The 19958-nt window shown below is 40.7% G+C and overlaps 1 protein-coding gene across 3 annotated transcripts in view; it reads left to right on the top strand.

The window, feature by feature from the left end:
* The window catches only part of zmat4a (zinc finger, matrin-type 4a), a 68580-nt gene that overhangs the window by 33417 nt on the left and 15205 nt on the right, over positions 1-19958 (top strand). For all 3 annotated transcript variants that reach the window (XM_015045595.1, XM_015045596.1, XM_015045597.1), the window contains exon 4: positions 13543-13699. In XM_015045595.1, coding sequence (XP_014901081.1) covers positions 13543-13699 — 157 coding nt within the window. The remainder of the gene's footprint in view (positions 1-13542; positions 13700-19958) is intronic.

Below are 19958 nucleotides of genomic sequence, written 5' to 3'. Positions count from 1 at the left end.
AAACAGGGACCAGCAACCCTTCTGATCCCACTAGAACAGGGGTGGGCAATCCTGGTCCTCGAGGGCCGGTGTCCTGCAACTCTTAGATGTCTGCTTGGTCCAACACACATGAATCCAGTAGCTGAATCACCTCCTAAGTGCAGACTGGTTCTCAAGAGTCCTGCTAATGACCTCATTATTTGACTCAGGTGTGTTGAAATAGAGATACATCTAAAAGTTGCAGGACCTCAAGGCCTGGAGGTGCCCACCGATGCACTGGGGACAAGGGTGGACAGAGGATGGATGGATGGATGGATGGATTGTTCAATTTTAGGAACATGGATAATGTAAAATAGACCATTTCATAAGGTTTGATAGAAATTTCATAATTATATAAACATCTTGTGCCTTTTTGTTTATAACAAATCAAACATAGTTATGACTAAAAGGGTTTCTGCATGTGTCAATATATAATGTAAAGACCAAAGTGTAAGGATTTGGTTGTTTCTGTGTTCTGTGGCTCTCAGTGTTGTCCCGTCTAACCCTTGATTAGTTACACCTGTTCCTTGTTTCCCTTGATTGTCTCCCTGTGTATTTAAACCCACCTGTGTTCCTTGTTCTTTGTTGGGTCTAGTTGTCCTGTAGCTTGTTTCATCAAACTGTGTACAGTGGAGAAATGAATGAAGAATATTTAAGCTTTTAGTTTAAACCTTATAAACTAAACTTATTACAGCTTTGGATTCACTGTGTTATCCTGTGGAAGGACTTAGAGTAAATGTTCTTGACAAATAAATTAAAGTGCAACGGAAAACTCGGCTAATAAGATTTAGTCACTGACATTCAAGTGTGTCTTGTTTGTACCTGAGGATGTATTTTATTGCAGAGGTTAGACTACAAATACACGATTGATCTGTTGTACTTTACATGCCTGCGGATAGTGCTTGGCCCAGACTGAAGCCACAGAGGCAGCGCTGACAGTTTTATCCATAAAGACAATACTCGTGCACCAAATTACAAGAACATGACGGATGAAGAAATACAAGGTTATGATGGACCTGGGACTTTTCCAGAATGAATGAATGGATGGATGATCTGGGTAGTTCTTAAACTAAACTAATAAAAAATCTGCTTTTACATACAATGCTACTGAACACCATGCATTTTCTTTTTGATAGAAGGGCGGTTAATTGTGGAAGAGCTGCATTGAAATTAGATTTGATGGCTGGATCTGTGCCTTAGATTTGGTCAATATTTCAAACTATCTTGAGACTGAACTCGCTTATCCTTTTTTCCGGCTAAGAATGTAACGCTTAAAGACTTTTTAGGTTGGCCAATGAAACTTCTCCCCCTCTTCCAGATTTCACTAAATGTAACACAGAAGCTGTTGGAGGTGCTGATGTTCTTAGCAGCATTTGTCCACAATTATAAATCATTCTCAACACATCTCTGAAAGCTCGACTACAAGTTATTCCTGCGGTTCACGTAGAGCTGCGCAACCAGAGCTAACGTGATGGGGTTTAAACTAATACTTTGATCAAAAACTCTGGAAAGAATCTTAATTCCTCACAAGGGGTTGATGTAGATATCCATACAGGTCGGCCTGTGTCCGGTTTGATTGAAAGGAGACGCGTGTGATCTGCTTAAAGGTAAACTTAAGACCTCCAGCTCCTGCAGCGTACGAGGCAACATGCAGAGGCGCCAGCGGTGCGATTGGTCCAGCTTTAAATCCATAAACAATAAACCTATCTTTTATAAACGTATCTTTTAGGAATACATCTGCTCCTCCAGTGAAACGCTCAGAGCAACAGAGATGCTTGCAATCCGGCTTTAAAAAAATAAAAATAAAAAATTTCCTGCGCAACCAGGTTTGACCTGGACAAATAGGTTTGACCCCCAAATCCACCCAACAGCTAAAAAGAGATGCTATTTTGTCTAGCAATGTGGAAGATGGAAGTACAACCAGGCGGCCATTACTCAACAGCTCTAAGGAATCCGTCTCACATGTTGTACAAGTGCTTGCACTGTATAATTCCCTATCTGTACTGCCACCACAAGAGTCGAGCCAGACCAACACAGATTCCAATAAACATATCTCAGTCTTTTCCTGTGTCCGGTGACAGATTTCTCTCCCTCAGCTCCATCAGGACTGGAGAGATCTCTTGTGGAGAAATGTGTTTTCCTGGTTGGTGGACAGCTGAGTGTATGAGACTTGCACAGCACGGGATCGATGAAGCCACTAAAAACACCTTTTCCGGCACGAGACACCTCCTGGTTACGCTCAGGTTCAGGACGGATTGAAAAGTGACATTCACCCAACTGTTTTGAAGGTCGTTGGAGAACTTAAAGAAGTTCTACTCTCTTCCATGACAGTTTGTCCTTGCTGTGCGGCCTTTGTACTCATTACATCCAGGATGTCTGAACCAGCTCGCTGCTTCAAATGGTTAACGTTCCCATCCGGGTCGGTTATCCCTTTTGGAACAGTGGAAAAACTGTCCCCAATGACTTTGCTCTCGGTTTTAGAGAGCTACCCTAGTTGGGGTAGTCTTGTCTTTGGGAACAGTCACAAAAGCGCCACTGGTTGGGGTTTCAGAGATGTTTGTTAATTGAGCTTCCCCATTCAGGGAACATTTAAGCTCAAAAACAACAGAAACTTTACAATTTAGAGACGATTTTTTTTGGCAGACTGATGGCTGTGATGTCTCTGACTCTGTTTCCCTCTGAGACACGTTCCCTGTCTGGAGAACTCGGTAATTCAAAGACACGGGTATATTTGACTTTTAGCGACGACTTCTCTGGCAAAGTCAGCAATAAAATTGATGAAGCCAAAACTTCAGCAAAACCTTTTGCTGTGAGGTCAGCCTTAGAAAGATCTTCCCCAGCTGGGTCCGTTTTTGTCTTTGGGAATGATTGAAAAATCATTTCCCACGACTGTCCTCTCACACCTAAGATAGTCTTGTACCGTCGTGTCTCTAAAACCAGTGACATTGCTTTGACTGGCAACTCTCTGACTTACAGGACAAACTTCCCCAGCCGGGTCAGTTTGTTCAGTCGGTATGCTCGTCCTTGGTACGGTCTTGTAAAGTCTCAGCTGAACCAAAGTCTGTGGTTCTGCAGACATCCGTCGCTTGTTTGAAGCAAACCTCCGCAGCCTGGTCAGTTTGTTCTTTGGGAACAGATGAAAATTATTTCCCAGAGCTGCGTTCATCCAAATCCTTTCTAAGAAAGTAGTGGTCAAACACTTTCTTCATTCCTGTGGTCACCGCATATCCAAGCCCAAAGCCAAGCGGGAGAAAGAAAGGGACTAGTGCCTTAGAAAAACTAAACATCCTTAAGAAACAAAGTCAAATCTCCACGAACTGTGTGGATCCTAAATGCTTCAGTGTGTTGAGATTCTAGCATTGAAAGCCTCAGAACTTCTTTGATCTACTGTGATGTACATGAGGTCATCTATGACCTCATCAATGAGCTCACTGCAGTTCTGTGGCACGTCTTGCTTCTGATCGTTGCTATGGAAACGATCAGATCAGTTCTGCATGACTCAAACTATAGAAAAAATTATTAAATATTTAAATATATATATATTTCTTTTATTTAACATGAAAAGATTAACAATATATCAATTTAAAAATGTCACTGTCTCATTTGGATTTGGCAGAACGAGGAAAAGTTTTGACCAAACCAGTGTGAGCCTTGCATGTTGGTTTTCTCCTTGTTTCTTTATTTGTGTGTGTGGGTTTTTTTTTCAGTGTCACAGTAAATCACTGTTGGGTCTATGGGCCGACCTTAGGCCCCTCGTAAAAGGGCACATCGTCATGACGGAAGAGAGCTACACTTAAACTACATAGATGTGATGCGACCAGGCTGTGCTTAAAAGGTGGCACAATCTAAAAATATACTCAGCAGCTCTGCCTCCAGACACTGGGAGTGTGTCTGACCTGGCACAGCCCTACATATGGACCCATTGGTCTAATGGCATCTGACAACTGGACACGCTGCCGGTTATGCTAGTCGCTTTGATAACCTGCTCTCATGTTGAGCGGGGGATGGGCGGGAGTCGGGTAGCATGTTCTTGATTAGAGAAAAGTAGCTCGACGTGTTCCAGTGTAGGGTTCCAGTTTGTCGTGTTTTCTATCAAACTGATTAGATTTGGCTAGATAAGATCAATCTTAAGATCAACGGTATCAAAAATGGAGCTTTTAACTGCAAACCCCAGTTTTGTGGCTTTATTTTAACACTCTGGTGTCTGTGTTCACATTCTACTTAATCTGCAGAGTAATGAAGTTCAGACAGATATGGATGGTTGCATAAGAATTGCACTACAACTTTATTTTCCTTGATACTGCAAAAAAAAGGGGGGGGAAAAGCTCAGAGGTTGAAGAAGGCGATAAGATTTTGGTTCATAAAAGATTTAGAAATGCAGTTTTGATGTGATTCACAAAGCATACAAGCCCTGAGGGATAATTGCAGTTGTAGATTAGATTGCCAATTAAATTAGGGGATAAATTTATTGCAGGAAATCAATATGTTGCTGACAGTTTTGCCAATTCAGTTGTCAGATACTAGACAGAGCAGTTATGCTGCTTACAGCTTGTTTGCTAGAGTTCGTCACACTGCCACAGACATGTATCAAAGATTACTTAGATTTCTTCCTTTAGATTTTTTTTAATGTTGCACTTAAACACTTTAATGCTTCAAATAACACTGGGTTACAAAACAGTTAGAAGTTGTTTGTGTTTTTTCACCTGAATTAGGACTATTTTCCACTGCTGAATCCAAAAATGACATCCATTTTTCTCAATCAGGTCAGGTTTTTATTCTAATTTGATTTAGAGAAATCTGATCTTCTGACTAAATCAATTTCTTTTCTGTGACATTATAAGTTCATACTTTTGTCTGGTAAAGGCCTTTCAGCTTCTCTTCCCCTCTTCGCCCCCCAGAAGAAAAAAAAAAAGAAGCAAAGTCCAAAAGTGAAAATAAAACAGAAATGGGATGGAAAAACTCCAAGATTTACAGTACTTTAAATCTCGGTGGAATACACATGTAAACACACATCTGTGAATGCTTTGTAAAGCACTCTGCACTACATCAATCTCTACACAGCCATAAAAAAAGCTTGATTCATACTGAGACATTTATTGAACTCAATTATTCAAAGATACACGAGTGTTACCAAACAGGTGTATAGGATTCTGCATTAACTGAACTGTTAACTTGTCGAATATAAATAGTGTGTGTGTTGCATTTTTTGGCACAGTTCAGCCAGCAGCAGTAAATCCCATATGCATATTCATGTGTGCAGACTTGTGTAGTTGATCTGGTGGTTCTGGTGTTTGCCTGCCAGTTTATTCAGCTGCCAGTTCTGATTAAATCAGGCCGTCAGCGTCACTGCAGGATCTTGACGGAGCTATCGCACTCGAGATGGCACAGTCGTCTGCCCCGGCTCCGCTGAACAAGAAGTGATTGTGGTCCTGCGCTTCATTGCCTCAATCCCACCTTGAGCAATATCCAGCAGATTGCACTCTCGGTGCACACACACACACACACACACACAAGCGCGCACACATGCAGCATATTTCATATAACACATTAAATCAAAGGCATGACCAAAAAGCACCAGAGCATTAAAAAAAAACAAGAAAAAACAAAGACCTGTCTAGATTTCAGTTCTCTCTCATCCAGAAGGCCGAAGCATCATTCTTCTTTCCCAGGACCAGATCTGTGAAATAATAAATCCAGCAATAAGGATATGATTTAGACACAATAACAAGCCATGACGCCGCATATAGTACTCAGAATTCAACTATTTACAGTAGGAGAAATACATTCATGAAAATATGATAACTTAATTTTGTCTCTAAATGTTCAAAAATAAGGATTTCTATTTAATTAGAATATAATTAAAGGATACGAAATGAGCTACAGATGGCCAGCCAAAGAATAAACTGCTTACAGATGCAACACACGTCTATAATGCTGCTGCAGATTGTTTACATAATTTAAACAGCAGAAGAGAGTTGTAGACATTGTATAGCTTATTGTCTTCCATGTTTCATTTCGTCAGTCGAAGAATATTTTTGGTTTTTAAAATAATTCTTACAGACATGAGTTTAAATTTTAATGCTGCAGTTTGCAACTTTTACAAAAACAAGTATTTTACATATTTCTTTAAACTGTCAGTCTGACCTGACATTTTGTGTGACACACATGATCTGTAAATAACTCCAGCTTCCTGTGGTTCTACAACCACCTACAGAAATACACCACTTGGTCAGAAAACCAATCAGGGCCAGGAGGAGGGTCTTAGTGCTGCTAATAACCCTCGTGCTGCCACGAATGCTAAGGCTAGTTAGCATGGCCACCAATGATGGCAGATGAACAGTTTTCCTGGAACGGTACGTTGTTCCTCCGGTATTGGCACACTGAGTAGCACATACACAAGACTGATTGACAGCTCTAAGAACTTTCTTGTGGCTCTGAAAAAGCAAGACACCTCCTCAGTTCTGCTGGTATCATATTAAATATGTTTCCGACTTAAAAATAGACTTAGGAAAGTGAAATACGGTTTCACCTTCATAATTTCATGTTTCAGCACCTGTCGCCGTGAAACATATGCCTCACTCTTCAATTTGTCTTCCCTAAGTGCTTCCACCTTTCATTGCAGAGCAGTTTTGTGTGAATTGTTGCTCCTAGTATCTATCAAAGGTTCGTGAGTTGGCTAAAGCCTCTCTCTCTGGGAGCAGAGGTCAACATAAAGAAGGACCCCAGGCGTGCAAATCTGAGGCCAATGGAGCACTTCATAGTGAAAAGTGTTGCCATATGCAGCCGGAAACTGGATGTGTGTGAGATCACGCAGCGTAAATGTTGAATAATTGAAAATCATAGAAATGTGCACTCCCTGAGAGCCGCAGTGCAGTTTTCTCGGGAAGAAAAAAAAAAAAGACATGATTGTTTGAGACTGGAATTGGTTCATTTAGAAATATCAAAGCACCTTGAAAAATGGGTCATCAGCAGGTGTCTTACCAAAAACTGCCTCTTGAGCAAGACAAGAATGTAACTTCATCCTTTGACTCTGAAACATTATTCATGGAGGGTTACATTTATGTTACGTGGTTTGCAAAACTATTCACATAGTTCCACATTTTGTCATGTTACAGGCCCAGACGTAACGAGGTAAGCCAACATCGTAGGACAGAACTGTGAAAAGTAAAGTACACCACTACTGTAACAAAGGATATCTGTGTCTTTGACACCGACTCATGAAGTCTGAGATATACTTGGTGTTTTCAGTCAGTACCATTTGCCAGAACACGCTTATGAAAGAGACTCAGTCTCAAAGAGCTTTTATTTTATAAAGGTTGATAGTAAACACATGTACGTATTTTGTGTTATAGTTTGAGAACTCCGTCTCCAAAAACCAAGGATTCGATATGCTGAAGCAAAACAGATTTACAGGGATCCCCGGTCTACTCTTTTCCTGCCCCATTAACTGCATATAAACGATTAAATAAAATGATTGCACTTAAATGATGAATCAACTTTGGCCTCATAACTTCCTCCTGACCTGCTTGTGCAGAATCTTGAATCAGAGCTTTGATGTCGAATTATGAGTGCCACCTTGGCCAAAGTTTTGAATTCGGGGAACATTTCTGGTACATATATGATGATGAATCTCAAGAGATTTTTCTGCATAAATGAAGAATTATTAATAATAAAAGACTCTCTGGACGAGGGGTTACCTGATCCTCACTTAAACAGGATTGCCCTTCTCCTGCTCCACTGGTTCTCCTGGCCATAACTCTGCAATGCACTGACGGCTCATGGATGGGGAGACGGATTTAGTCCAGGTCAGAGAGGATGATGAAGTAGAGAGTAAGCGTTAGTTTCCCTGATCACAGAATTCTGAGGAACTGGAGGGACTGAACAATATTAACAGTAGTTAATCATTACTGATTTTCACTCAAAGCAGTGATGAACAAAGAGGACCTGTGGACTCTTTGAAGAAATGCATCCATCCCTCCTTACACAAAGAAAAGGGCTGGTGTTAAATGTGATTGGCCAGTGTCAGTGGGCTGCCGATCTAATGGTTTTGTGTAAATAAAATGTTTGGATTGTTGGTCAACATCTGTTGACCTACTGGGAAAATGTCCGGTATGTCTGATGGCCAATCGGCCCATGAGCAGAGCAGCAGTGATGATCAGTTAGACTCCACTTAATGTGTTTTATTTTGTTTTTGTGGTTTGCCTTGGTGTCTTCAAAGCATCCAGAGGTCTGAGTCTCAGTAAGGTCCAGGCTACTTGTATAGTTTTGAAGACATAAAAAATTTTTTGGCATAAAGTTGGTTGCAAATAAAAAAAATTAAAAAATTGTCCTGGCAAGGAAAAGCAGCCACTGCCAAAAGGCTGACAAAACACAAGCCATCCATCATGCTTAAGCTAATGAGGAAAAGTGTCATTCATTGGTGGCCTTGCATGTTTCTATTAAAATTAAAAAATGTACATTAACATTTTTCCGCAGCTTTTTGAACGATTGCACATTAATCCAAAGAGACCAACCAGGATGTATTCCCTCCTGCTGTTGGTTTGGCCTGCAGGTTTAATATGAAGGTCACTTTACTGTGTGTGCGCTGCAGCAGCTGTGGGGTATAGTGTCTGCTTAGTGTTGCCTTCATGCTTCGCTTGGCAGGAAAACACTGGATTATCCACAGCTATGTTGGGAGCCAGTCTTTTTTTTTTTTTTTTTTTTTTTAAATCATGTCCTGTCCTATTTCTTCTCTGTGCACCTCGGGGGACATGCGCACGAGTAGCTGGAGCTCCCCGGCCTCCTGATTTAGCCCAGACATTATCCTGCACCGAGCCAGGTTGGGCCCGGCCAGATTCTGACTGGCCGTCACCCGGGGGATCGGTGCAGCTCTCGGATTAGCTACAAGGAATAAAACGCTGGAATCCCCCAGCGGTGGGGAGAAGGGGGGGAGCGGAGGGAGGGGTGGAGGTTTGCCACCATTTGTGAAGCGGTGGCAAAAACAAACGGCACCAGCCCGGTGCAGTGAGACGTCACACACCGCATCTTTGTTATGGCGCAAACATGAGCGAGGCCAGGGACGCGAGGTCTCACTTCCGCTCAGATGAGAATGTGCTGCTCGGCGCTGACAGCAAAGAGAATCTACTGCCTGCAAATCAAAAAGATTATTTTATTATGCCTCATGTGAATAGAAAGAAGCCCAACTCCCCTCAGCCTCCCCCGCCCCTCCCCTCCACCTTCTCCCTTCCTGTCTCCATTAGTTACATATTCTATGAAGTGTGGCAGAGACCTATATTGTACCAGTGCAAAATTCTGTTATTTCTCATTGTGGAGCTGAGATTTCGCTACAAACGGCAGCCGAGGCAGAGTGTGTGTTTGGTTTGTGATGACTCATGAGGTTCTGGGGAAACAAATGGAGAAGCAAGATCTTTTTTTTTTCTTCCTGCGACGCCTTCTGCTCCAAAGTCCAATGCAGCTGAGACTCTGTCTGCCTGAGACGCTGCGACTGTCAGGCTGGGAACTCACACCTACACCGCTCCATTAATTACATTCCTCTGCAATTAGCACCTCGTTTATACAGCTTTAATTAAGCATGAAATTATGGATCCCGCCTGTTTGAGGTTAGCATCTCATCTCCTGTTGCGAATGCTACTGTGAAATCCTTCGCATAAAATGGAGTTCTGCGCCTGATGTGTCCCTGGTGGCTGAAGAAACAGAGGCTCCGGAGAGTTTCTACATGAGAATTAGTAAAGGACAAGACCAAGGGCAGGAGGAGGGGTTCTGTGTGTGTGTGTGTGTGTGTGTGTGTGTGTGTGTGTGTGTGTATCAGAATGACTCACAGCACGGAAGAGTTTTTCTGCTATCACACTCTGTGGGGGGAATAGCTGCGGTTTTCTCCTTGTGGACATTGGAGTTGTTTGCAATGTTGCAGCTCACAACACGCAGAGTTTCAGTAAAACATTGAGAATGAAAATTCAGAAAGAGTCAAACTTTAGCTACTTGGATAGTCTATTAACGCTGCAATAGATTCTTTGTGTTTTGAATCATGATGGAAAGACTTTTCCATGACTGACAGTGGAAAACCGATTTAAAGTGTTCCTGGTTCCACAGCAATTCAGAGGGAAAGACGTAACCAGGAGCTGCTAATCAAATAACTGTTTCATTAGTTCACTAGAGCATACAGGGTTGTTTTAGCGCAAAGTTAAGAAGGAACAATGACATTTTCCTTCTTCAAAGGAAAATTGTGGTTAGCATGAGAATAAGTTACATTAATTGCCAGATGTCAGTGCAGGGATACTTTGCAGAAGAAGTGTGAAAGCTCTCATTGGCTATAATCAACCTCGTGAATATGCTGCTCCCTCTAATGGCAGAAAAACAAACTCACTGTTACAGGAAAACAGTTTCACCAGTGACTATGCTAACTAACCTTAGCATTCATGACAGGCTAAGCTGATAGGGAAAAACTGTATCACAGCAGAGAGCAAAGGGGGAAGTGGCACGTACATGTGAATGATTGACAGTGCTAAGACCCGCCTCCTGGCTCTGATTGGTTGTTCCTAATTAGCACTTAGAGAAAGCAGAAGCACTTTTTTTTCACCATTATCTGTCTCTTATTATACTATCATGACATAGTGACAGTTTCAACAAATCAAATATATTTTTGTAACAATTATGTTCAGCAGCTTTAAGTCTGACAGCGTTGAAGTTTCTTAACATTTCTGTTCTGTGGGATAAAAAAAATCTAAATTTGAATGTGTGTAAATAATGTTAGGTTTTCTATTTTGAATCACCTAAATAACAGCTTATTTATCCAGCTCATCTATCAGCTGGATGTTTGCTCTCTTCAGTTCAGAACCTCCCACACAATGAATCTAGATTCCTCTGAGGGGAAGCTTTTATGTTTGAACCAAACACTACTCTTCTATCACATAAAAACCGCTCCACTGTAAAGTGTCACGTACCTTTTTTTTTTTTTAGAAAAAAAATGAGACTTAAAGTGTTTTCACCTGCCTCTCTAAGCGAGTGTATCATTACCTAAATCATTAATTAGCGTAATTACCCTCCAGCTTGAGTGTGATGCGAAATAGATGCTTTCACGTCGCATAAAATTAAACGTTGATCCATGGGTCACATGACCTTCAGCCGCTACTACGGTATTCCTAACGGTGTGGAAAACAGGGACTTTGAACAACCTGAAAATGTTACCTGGGTTCACCTGATCACATATGAGAGCTTTCATAGGAGCAGAGGAGTAAAATGATTCATGGTTGATTCACGTCTCGATCCCTGTTTTTTTTTTTGGGGGGGGGGTGGCGTTTCGAAGCAAACGCAACCCAGTTATCATTATAAATGATTCAATGATTCTCTCCACATTTACATGGTTGGTTTGTTGGCTCGACTGTTTTCGTGTGTTTCTAAAAAGGCTTCGGTTACTCCGGGCGCCGCATATCGCAAGAAGAAACTCTCCTCATTCTCGTCTGAGTTTTAGTCGCCGCTGTTGTTCCGACACATCCATCCATTAACATCGAGTCTCTTGAGGTTAATTTTTCCCCTACGACGGTTGTTGGGTTGCTGTTACTTGTAAAATATGCAAATAATAGCAGTGGGAAAAAAACAAGTAAAAAAAAAAAAGACGTTTTGAAGTCTTTATGGAAATTTCAGGGGATGGAAGTAACCGCTACAAGCTCTGGCTTCGTTTTAATGCTGATTTAATCATCAGTGAAGCTTCGTGTGCGAGACGAGACACGAAAGGCTGCTCCATCCATGCATAAAGAAATGTATTTTTAAAAACCAACAACAGAGGAACATGACAAGTAACCATCGTGATTTAAAAAATAAAGTCTTGAACACAAAAAAATATAAATAATTGAGCTTTTCTCTGAAAAATGACAGTGGAGTCCTTTTTGATGTACTAGGAACTTTAGCTCTGTGTTTTTCTGATCAACAGTCTGTTTTTTGATCTGTGCTTATTTTTGCATGCAGTTACTTCACAGTGACGTTTAATGGGGATGCACTGATCCACATTTTTTTACTTGGATTCAGATATCTGATTAGTATCAGGCAATACCAATCCAATTTAGAAAAATAGTCCTGATTTTATTTTTTAATGTTTGTTTTTTTAACACAGACATAATTTTACTAAAATATTAATGTGTCTGATAACTTTGCACCAGTACGGCACACTTAAATACATCAATAGTTTCACAAACTTGGTTAGGCAGGTAAAAACAACACAACTGCAATCTGTTCAATCAGTCGGTGCAATTAGAAGTAAAACAGCCGATGTGAAAGAAATGATAAAGAAACTGAAACTGAAAGAAACAATGGGTTGACCACGTTGGCTAAACATGTAGAAATAAACTACAAAAAACCTTTCAAATGGTTCAGAAAGTGCAATTAGGAATTCAAAATAAAATGTAAAATATTAAACCAAGATGTCACTCAGAGACAAATCATAGAATTAGACTGAATGCAACTGATGCTAGAATAAAAAAATAAATAAAATATTGGGACCATTACAGATATTAATATTGGAGTGGTGCATCTCTACTGAACTGAAAATCAGTTTCTGAGTCATCTCAAGAACTGACAGAAAATATCAGATAAAACAGTGAATTTCTCCCCCCTGAACAGCCTGGTGAGTGATGACCAATCCCTTCATTTTCGCTTGTTGTGTCTCTCTGAAGAACAGAGAGGAAAAAGTTCCACCGTATCGACTAATGCCGAGAACACAAGAGTCCTTCTGCTGGCCGGGGGAAGGTGATGGAGTGCTGCTGATAGTAATTGAGTACTGCTGAAATCCCTGATTGGATCCTTTGAGAGAAGAGAGGAAGGACTGAAGTGTTTAACGGCTCTGCGGAGTCGGTGCCAGCTGGCAGCATTTGCATTCTGGCTCTTTTCCAGCATTTTTAATGAAAATGTGAAACAAAGAGAAAAAAAAAGTCTCGGTTTACATTTGCTTTTTTAATTAATGTGGATACTGTCTAAATTGACAGGGAGTGTGGATAGATGTGTTAACAATGACTGCAACAATGATAGATGCATATGTTAACAATTAATTATAAAACACTTAATGAATACATTTTACAAAATAAATAAATCTACAGTACCCCGTATTAATTCTAACTGCATTCATGTGGAGTTTATTTTTTCCAGCTGCTCAATGCACTATGTTGAAAAAGTTTCAACATATCTGAGAAACAAACTGGTTAAAAGATGGTCAGAGGTACAACAATATTGTGATTTGTTATGATCTTCATTTTTCTTTCTGCTATACTTTATGACCTATAAGGATTTTCCTTTTGCATATAAAACAGAATAACATTTTTCAGAAGATATCAAAACCCACAGCAATTAATGAGGTGAAGAAGCAAAGCAGATTGAACTCATTGCCTCTCCTGTAGAGACGGTCTCAGTCTGATTATGGGTGGGGAAACGGGCTCCATGGCAACGTCTATCTCCCAAAACTGGTACCTGCTTTTGTTTGAAGTTTGGGTTCATGCCTCATCCATCAGATAATGTTGGCTCCTTTCTTTTCCTTTGCAGGGCAGCGATGAGAGCGACGTGGACAAGAACAAGTGCTGCACGTTGTGCAACATGTCCTTCACCTCAGCAGTGGTGGCACAGTCTCACTACCAGGGTAAAATCCATGCCAAGAGGCTCAAACTGCTGCTGGGAGAACAGCCTGCCATCACAACTAAAGGTATGTTCTATGGTAAAAATGCTCCGAGTATAAATAATGGAGGAGCTGTGTTGTCCAAAAGTTCATCCATCTATGCAATTTTAATGTAGCTGTTCCATGTTCTCCATTTACATAGAAAATGGACAATGTCCATTTGTCATAAACCAGTGAAAGGTGCAGTTACCTGTCTCGTATTGTGATTGCATATATTACTATTAATCTGGGCTTCTATGTCAGCTTAAAGCAAATAGTCCTAGTGGATCAACTACCTGCTGACAGCGACGCTGAGAGGAGGAACTTTCTCTCTCAAGAGGTGTGGTTGACCCTGTTGCTAGGTGTGGTTGACCCTGTTGCTAGGTGTGGTTGACCCTGTTGCTAGGTGTGGTTGACCCTGTTGCTAGATGGGACTGTGATTGGTGTAAACACAAAACAAAATAAGAAAAAAAAAAAAATCCTATATTTGATTAATGCATCATACAGTCTAGACTGGATTAAAAAGTGGCTCGATGAAGAAGTTATTTATAGTTGAATATATTATCACACAGCATTGAGAATATATGCTGTGTATATATTATCACAGTATATATAAGATATGCTAATTGTCTTATTGTCACAGTAAGAAAATAATTATTGTGTTTTGTCATGGCTTTTTTCAATGCAAGTCACTTTACTACATCATCTGTTTGATATTAATGTGGACGCTCAGCAGTCAGTAATTCACTGTGATTCTTGCTGGTGCTGTTGGAACATATCATGTTGTCAGTCTATTAGTTCACCACTTTACTTCTGAAATGATGGGGAAACATTCATTATTGCCCAACATCTGGCTAAGGATCTGCTTTTCTCAAATCACTGAGTGAATTGCTCCATTTTTATCACACAAACACACACACACACACACACACACACACACACACACACTGCACAGGGTTTTCTTATGTTGTAAATGTGTTTTTACTGTCTGTTATGTTTCTCTTCGTTCTGTTTTTAGATTTAGTTTTCTTACTTTGTGTGTAAATTCCCATCTGTCACTTGCTGCTGCTGCCCACTGAAGAGAACAAAGGTTGTAGAGATCTTCTGGTTTTTCCTCGGGGTGACTGAAGGCTGGCATAATCGTGATCCACTAACAGCTGCTCACCTTTAATCTTCTTACAAATCGGCAGCTGTGGAAATAATGAGCAACGGTCACGGGGCGTGAGGGCTTCAACACGAAGCCAGAAACTCTGCAAACATTTTACTGTCAAATTGGTGTGAAAGGCAGTCACACACACATACACACACACACAGCAGTGTGTATGTGCAGAGTTTGGCCGTGAGCTTTGTTTGTTTACGAGCGCTTCCTGGCTCTCTGCTTGACCAGGTCATTTATATGCACTCCACAGCTCCATGTTTTTACTTTTTGCTCTCGGCGCAGCTGAGGCGCTGTGCGGACCGATAGGGCGGTGCGCGTTGATGGTGGTGTTTATCTGAGCTCATGCATTGTTTAGCCGTCCTAAATGTGTTCATTTATTTCTGTGGTAAGACTGAATCTACTTAACAGAGCACCAAAGTCTTGGTCAAAAACAAGGAGGAGACAAATTTTTGCTCTTATTGCACAACCGCTGAAGAATTTTCACTTCAAAGTGAAGCACAAGATAAAAACAAACAAACAAAAAAAAACGCTGTATCTTTAGACCAGAAGAGGTTATTGTATGCTTGCTTTTTTTTTCTTTTAAAGAAAGAAGCACATTAAGAAATGCATTCCTAAATGAAACCATGCAGAAATCCCTAGCCAGTGTTTTCTCGGGTCATGTGCTGCGTTCACAGCCTGCCGTTAATTCACCTGAGGGCTCTGTTCATTTTTGTCCCGGGGCTCTGCATCGATCTCTCAGCTTCTCTTTAAATCTACTCGGCAGCTTGAAATATTTATGCTCTCAGGCAGTGATTGAACCAGAAGTTGATGCAGAAACAGGGGGTTTGCTGTTTTTTCTCGTTGCAGAGTTTGTGTTGAATTAATTTATCTGGTACTATAGGGCCAAACTGTCCTTAATTTTGCATGTTCCTATGCATGTTGAGAGGATTGAAAAAACTGGAACGAAACCACAATTTGAAACTTTGATTTATTCTTTCAAACTGGTCTTTCTTTGCCGTGAAAGAAGTATGTAACCGTGACGTCCTACACAGCTAAAATATTAAGAACCTGACATTATGCTTGCAAATAGTTCATAGCTAGATCCTGAATGAGAGGCATATGGAGTTTTGTTAATATAAGGAGATGCAGTGATGCAACTGCCATGATAGTTCTTGTCAAGCTGATGTTTGCTTTAGGAGTTACTGTTAAGTTATTAGCATGATCCCTTTCAGTAAAACTACATCTGTTTGTGAGTGTTATCAATAGTTTATTTGTATAACACGTGTCCGAAACAAGGCAGTTCAAAGTGCTTAAAAGTGCATTAAAAACACAAAACTACAAGGCTCTGTGGTGGCGCATTGGTAGGAGCCTGAGTTCTTGGCGCAATTGTCACAAGTTCAATTCCCGGTTTGATGACCTTCGCTGCATGTCTTCTCTCTCATTGCCCACTTTCCTGTCTGACCACTCTCAAATAAAGGCCACTAGCGCTGACAAAACCTTTAGAAAAAAGCATACAAAATAATAAAAGACTCCATACAGTAAACCAGGAAACATTACATTTTAAGTGCATCAAAATGTTGGTCAATGTTTTATCTCTCTTATTTCATTTATGATGACATCAGAGGAGTAGTTCTCGTCTTGCCTTGTGTTGACACTCAACAAATACTCATCAGACAACACTAGGATACATGAGTGTCAAAGAAACTGAACAAATTTAAAGGGGCGGTATTATCTAAAATTTTTTTTCTTTTTTTTTTTTTAGCTTTGCATTATGTTATATTTCTTCATCAGAAACATACTTTTACTGCCTTGATTCTTTCATGCATTTTTGAGAAATCCTATAATCTCCCGTGGCAACCATTCAGCCGCGCAAAATGCCTGGGTGGACATGGCTCCGCCTTTCAGACGCAGCTCCTCCTCTCAGGCTATATCTGTTAGAAAGCAAATGAGGACAATATGATTCCTGTGTACACGTCAACCTGAACTGCATAACCAAGATATTTCTGATATGCTCTATTGGGAAAAAAAAACAAAAAACGGCCAGTATTCTGTGAACCATATGTAGAGGTCTGCTGTAATGCATATATTTATAGAAAGCAAAACAAATGCCTGCTGAGACATAACAGAGATGTTGTAGAGTGGAGGTTCTCCAATCCAGGCCTCAAGGGAACGTGTCCTGCAACTTTTAGATGCGTCTCTGCTTCAACACACGAGTCAAATAATGAGGTACCCAGCAGGACTCTGGAGAACTTGACTAGATACTGAGGAGGTAATTAAATCATTTTATTCAGGTGTGTAGGGACACATCATAAGTTGAGGCCCGGATTTGAAGACCCCTGCTGTAGAGCCTAAGGCAGACGTCAACATCAGGTTTCTCTGTTCTCATTGATGAAATATGCCAGAAACACACCAGGATTCTCCCATTTTAGCATTGCAAATGTTCAGATATGCAGCACATTGTTGTGTTTCCTAGAGTTAGAGTGGCTCTGAATGCTGTGTGATGATGTAGTGCTCTGACAGCACACTATGCTCTTTGCTCTCCCTGCCATGTGTCAGTGACAGACACAGTCATTAAGGATGCCATCTGTGGTCAATGGTTCAGAACAGGAGAAGCACCAGCTCAGCCAAAAAAAAGGGGGGGGGTTGGTTCAGTCATCCATTGAGCTGACACCCTGCTACCGGGGCCTCTCCCCCCAAACAAATATGAAAAACGAGGGAAAAACTTTTACGCTTGCAAGTGTTTTTCACTTTTTCTCACCAGGGTTTCTACAGCCTTGAATGTGACATCTGCAGTGTCCACCACCGTCACCATTAAGTACAAAGTTTAACATCTATTTAATAATTTTACCCCATTACGAAGCCATATACACAGTTAATTTTTACCGTCAGAAACAAAAGGCTTTAAGGTTTTATCAGTAAAATGTTAAATGTGTTGCTCTTTGCTAATGGGAACTAAAACAACTGCAGCCTCCTGGACAGAGCTGGTTTTATGCTCTGAAACTGTTAATCAAAGCTCTGCTGTTGTTCAGGCACCCAGACACGTCCTGGTGGATAAATCCAACACACCTGGAGCTCTGGGATATTGATTACTACATAAACAACGTCAGCAGGTAGTCCTGTTGATCTGGTCTTTTGGGTCTAACTCTTCCTGCCAGCTGGCACCAAAAACACAACCCCACACATTTTAAATACTCTTATAATGGACACTACCAATACAACACAACACAGGTGGTTTAGTTAAAGCCTTGCTGGATGCCAGTAAGATAAAAGCAGCTCCAGAACTTAGACTATTCTACATAACATCAGCCACATGAATGTATATAAATGTTACTTTCACTTTTATTTTTAATTTCATTACTCTGTAGGGAACCAGGGAACTCAACTGTTGAGTGTAGGGATGGGAACTGATGAGTTTGACACCGCTTCCATTATTGATTCTCATTGAGAAATAAACTCTTTAATTCAAAATATGCACCATGTTGTATTTGATTCAAACAAAATTAAAGCTTCCTTAAACCATAACACTCCCACTTTCTGATGCTCAGTAGGACTCCGATCAGGACTTGTAGAAGGCCAGTTCAAACCTGTCCAATCTTTTGCTCTTAGCCATTGTTTGTTTCCAGCTGTGTGTTGGGTCATTAACCTGTAAGAAGACGTAAGTGAGACCAGTTTCTAATGACAAGCAGCACATTTCTCTCCAGAATGCCTTGATGGTCTTGAGCTTTCATGGTACCCTGGACAGATTTAAGACACCATGTGCCAGATGAAGCAAAGCAGCCCCAGAATGAAAATATGTTTCACAACAGGGACAGTGTGCGCACGCATGTGTGTGTGTTTTTTTCTTGGTAGGCTACATTTTTGAATATGTGAACACTGAGCTGATGTGACTTGCTAAAAAGCTTCAGTTGGTCTCATCTCCCAAAGGACATTCTCCTAGAAGCTTTGTAACTTCTCAGTATGCATAGTGGCAAATTCCACTCTCACTTTTTTGTGATTTGCTTTCAACAGCAGTGTTCTCCTTTACCTCAGACAAACAACGAATGGTGCAATCTGAACTGACGTGCCTCAGAGTTCACCTTTCATTTGTGTGGAGGTTGTTCTGCCTCTTTGGTTGCCATTCGTGTTCTTTTCAATTTGTTCTCAAATTAGGGTGGGGGGTGTTTGTTGGGTGCTAGTTTGAAGGCTGGAGCTATAACAACGTCAGTTTTTTGTTTTCATACAGCCATCAGGAGCCATTTAGTAATATTAACCATGACGAAAGACTATGTCCAAATCCAAATTTATGTAATGCAGCAAATAGAGATTTCCAATTAACCTTGTCAAACGTCTTCTCTGCAGCTAATAAAACAATTAAACTGGATTTATTTTTGGGCGTTGCTGTAGTTTATCAGATTGATTAGTCTGTTTTTTTTTTTATATTTATAGGACATTTATGTATGCATGGTGGGACGCTTGAACTCAATATTGATTAGGCCAAACTGGACCTCAGTAACTCCAGGCCTTGCTATATTGCGTTTTATTTATTTATTTATTTATTTATTTATTTATTTATTTATTTATTTATTTATTTATTTATTTATTTTATAGTATTTACATACCATCATAGTCTAGGATTAGATTGGCAAACACCCTCTGAAGGCACCTCTGTTCCTCTGGGTTGCCCCTCCATCTGGTAGCATAATAAACTGCAGCTTCCCCTTGCTGTTGTTTAAACATGTAGTATAAAGTGGCCAGGGACTTCTGATCCATAGAGTTTAATGCAGCCGGTGCAGTGTTGAGCTAAAACCATCTGCTTCTCGGGTGGGGAGCAGTCCTGCATTCTGAATGGAGTTGGACCCTCCCTGAAGGCTCGGCGGGTCGCTACAACAGCACAGCTCTAATGACAAGCATCATGTTTTCATTTCTTCCTTGTCTTGATGGGCTGTCAGGTTTTGTCTATGACTCTAGACGGTCATCTTCCAGACGCATCTCATATTAAGAGCCTTCATCTTCACACCCAAATGTGAGAAACTGCAGGTTAGAAACAAACTGTTGCAATAGACAAGTAGAGTTGACTGGGAATACATCTGATTTAAAATGGTGATACTTACTTGGGGATTTGCATAAGTAATTTCTTCCAAGTCACGTTTCAAGCGATTTAGGTCAGAGTTTATGTCAATTATTATTTGT

This window comes from Poecilia latipinna, unplaced genomic scaffold, assembly GCF_001443285.1.
Source record: "Poecilia latipinna isolate Pla-1442-1.1 unplaced genomic scaffold, P_latipinna-1.0 Scaffold734, whole genome shotgun sequence".
Taxonomy (NCBI): domain Eukaryota; kingdom Metazoa; phylum Chordata; class Actinopteri; order Cyprinodontiformes; family Poeciliidae; genus Poecilia; species Poecilia latipinna.
Note: the sequence above shows the minus strand (reverse complement) of the source record. Positions and strands in the feature narration are given on the sequence as shown.